The following is a 2,106-nucleotide window of genomic DNA, read 5'->3' on the forward strand; positions in this document are numbered from 1 at the left end:
CCGCATGTTTTTCCCACAATCCCTCACAAATGACACCCATCCCCCGCATGTTTCTCCCACAATCCCTCACAAACGACACCCATCCCCCGCATGTTTTTCCCAAAATCCCTCACAAATGACACCCATCCCCCACATGTTTCTCCAACAATCCCTCACAAATGACACCCATCCCCCGCATGTTTCTCCAACAATCCCTCACAAATGACACCCATCCCCCGCATGTTTTTCCCACAATCCCTCACAAATGACACCCATCCCCCGCATGTTTTTCCCACAATCCCTCACAAATGACACCCATCCCCCGCCTGTTTCTCCCACAATCCCTCACAAACGACACCCATCCCCCGCATGTTTTTCCCACAATCCCTCACAAATGACACCCATCCCCCGCCTGTTTCTCCCACAATCCCTCACAAACGACACCCATCCCCCGCCTGTTTCTCCCACAATCCCTCACAAACGACACCCATCCCCCGCCTGTTTCTCCACTTGTGTCCATGTCATCCCTACGTTAACGGGTATCTGCCTCCTACTTCTCTCTGCCATGTGTTCTTGGCCTTCCTCTGCTCCTATCACCCTGAGATTACATTTCAGCGCCTCTCTAGTTAAATTTGTCATCAACTCTTTCAACCAGCGATTGATTAATTTTGGAAGTCGTACAGAAACAAAAAATGTAACAATCTTCTCATCTTCAGAGTATAAAAATAAATACATGTTCATAGTTTCACATTTGAACCAGTAAAATGCAAAATTAGGATAAAAATCTAGCAAAAACTCCATAAAATACATTATATCTGAAATGATCAACTTGGGCAAACTCCGTCGATCAAACAACTAGAAACAAGAGCAAACAACAAAAATCTCCCACCTTGAGATATCTGCGATAAACTCTAACAGCTGTTTCAGGGATGTCATTAGCTCTCACAAACTTGAGATACAGCGGCCACATGCGGCCATGTTGGGTGATGGGCAGAGCTCGGAGCGCTCGGTCGAAGCAGCGTCTGGTGCGAGTTATTTTGCCCTGGCCAATCAGGAAGTTGAGATAGTCCAGCCATATCCGCGGCATCTGGGATCAGACAGAGATTTTTCTTTTAGCCTAACTCTTTATCCCTGGCAAGCTGCTCCCAGCGGCTGGCGGTTCGAACCACTGAGCCCGAGAGTTGCTGACAGCGGATCGGGCACATTCCTTTATGACGACATCGACATCAAATTACTATTTGGCAATTGCCGGAAACAGGTCTCTTATACCAAAAGTTCATTCATCAGACGAAGAACTATCAAAATAGGTTGGCTAATTTTGATTTAATGACCCATTGAATGATGTTTTTGTTATTTTTAGATTTCTCACCAAAAATGGCCCCCGGCGTAGTGGGTTTACCCCCCTTGGAGATAAAGAGTTGAGTAAGACAGGACAGGAGTGTGTGTGTGACTTCATACACAGGACAGGAGTGTGACTTAATACACAGGACAGGAGTGTGTGTGTGACTTCATACACAGGACAGGAGTGTGACTTAATACACAGGACAGAAGTGTGAGTGTGACTTCATACACAGAACAGGAGTGTTTAAGTAAGACTAGTTTTGGGGTTGTTGTTTTTTTGGTAAGCGTGTTACAGCGCTGCCAATAGCATAAGGTAATGTGAGCGCGCGGGACACATTAAACATTTTTAGTTTGGTAGAAATTAATTTTGAGTTTTGCCAGGATGGCGACTGAAGCCTATTCCTATCGATTTTTGGACAACCAAGGGATCTTTAACGTGCACAACTAGCACACAGGACCGCCGAGATTTTTCGCCTTTATCAAAGAAGGCCAGGTGTTAGATCTTACCTATCATAAGACCAAAGTACGTGTTAGGTGTGCTATGTGTTAGGTGTGCTATGTATTAGGTGTGCTGACAACAGTAGACTACTGTCAGGGAAAAGAAGGCCAGGTGTTAGATCTTACCTATCATAAGACCAAAGTACGTGTTAGGCGTGCTATGTGTTAGGTGTGCTATGTGTTAGGTGTGCTATGTGTTAGGAGTGCTGACAACAGTAGACTACTGTCAGGGAAAGGAAGGACAGGTGTTAGATCTTACCTATCATAAGACCAAAGTACGTGTTAGGT

At 45.3% G+C, this 2,106-nt stretch overlaps 1 protein-coding gene across 1 annotated transcript in view; it reads right to left on the bottom strand.

Moving 5' to 3' along the window:
* LOC101855847 (pre-mRNA-splicing factor syf1 homolog) overlaps positions 1-2,106 on the bottom strand; it is a gene marked incomplete at its 3' end in the record, with an annotated part of 17,292 nt that overhangs the window by 1,882 nt on the left and 13,304 nt on the right. The window contains 1 exon segment of the mRNA XM_005113127.2: positions 869-1,066. Coding sequence (XP_005113184.2) covers positions 869-1,066 — 198 coding nt within the window.

The sequence above is a fragment of the Aplysia californica genome, unplaced genomic scaffold (genome assembly GCF_000002075.1).
Source record: "Aplysia californica isolate F4 #8 unplaced genomic scaffold, AplCal3.0 scaffold01636, whole genome shotgun sequence".
Taxonomy (NCBI): domain Eukaryota; kingdom Metazoa; phylum Mollusca; class Gastropoda; order Aplysiida; family Aplysiidae; genus Aplysia; species Aplysia californica.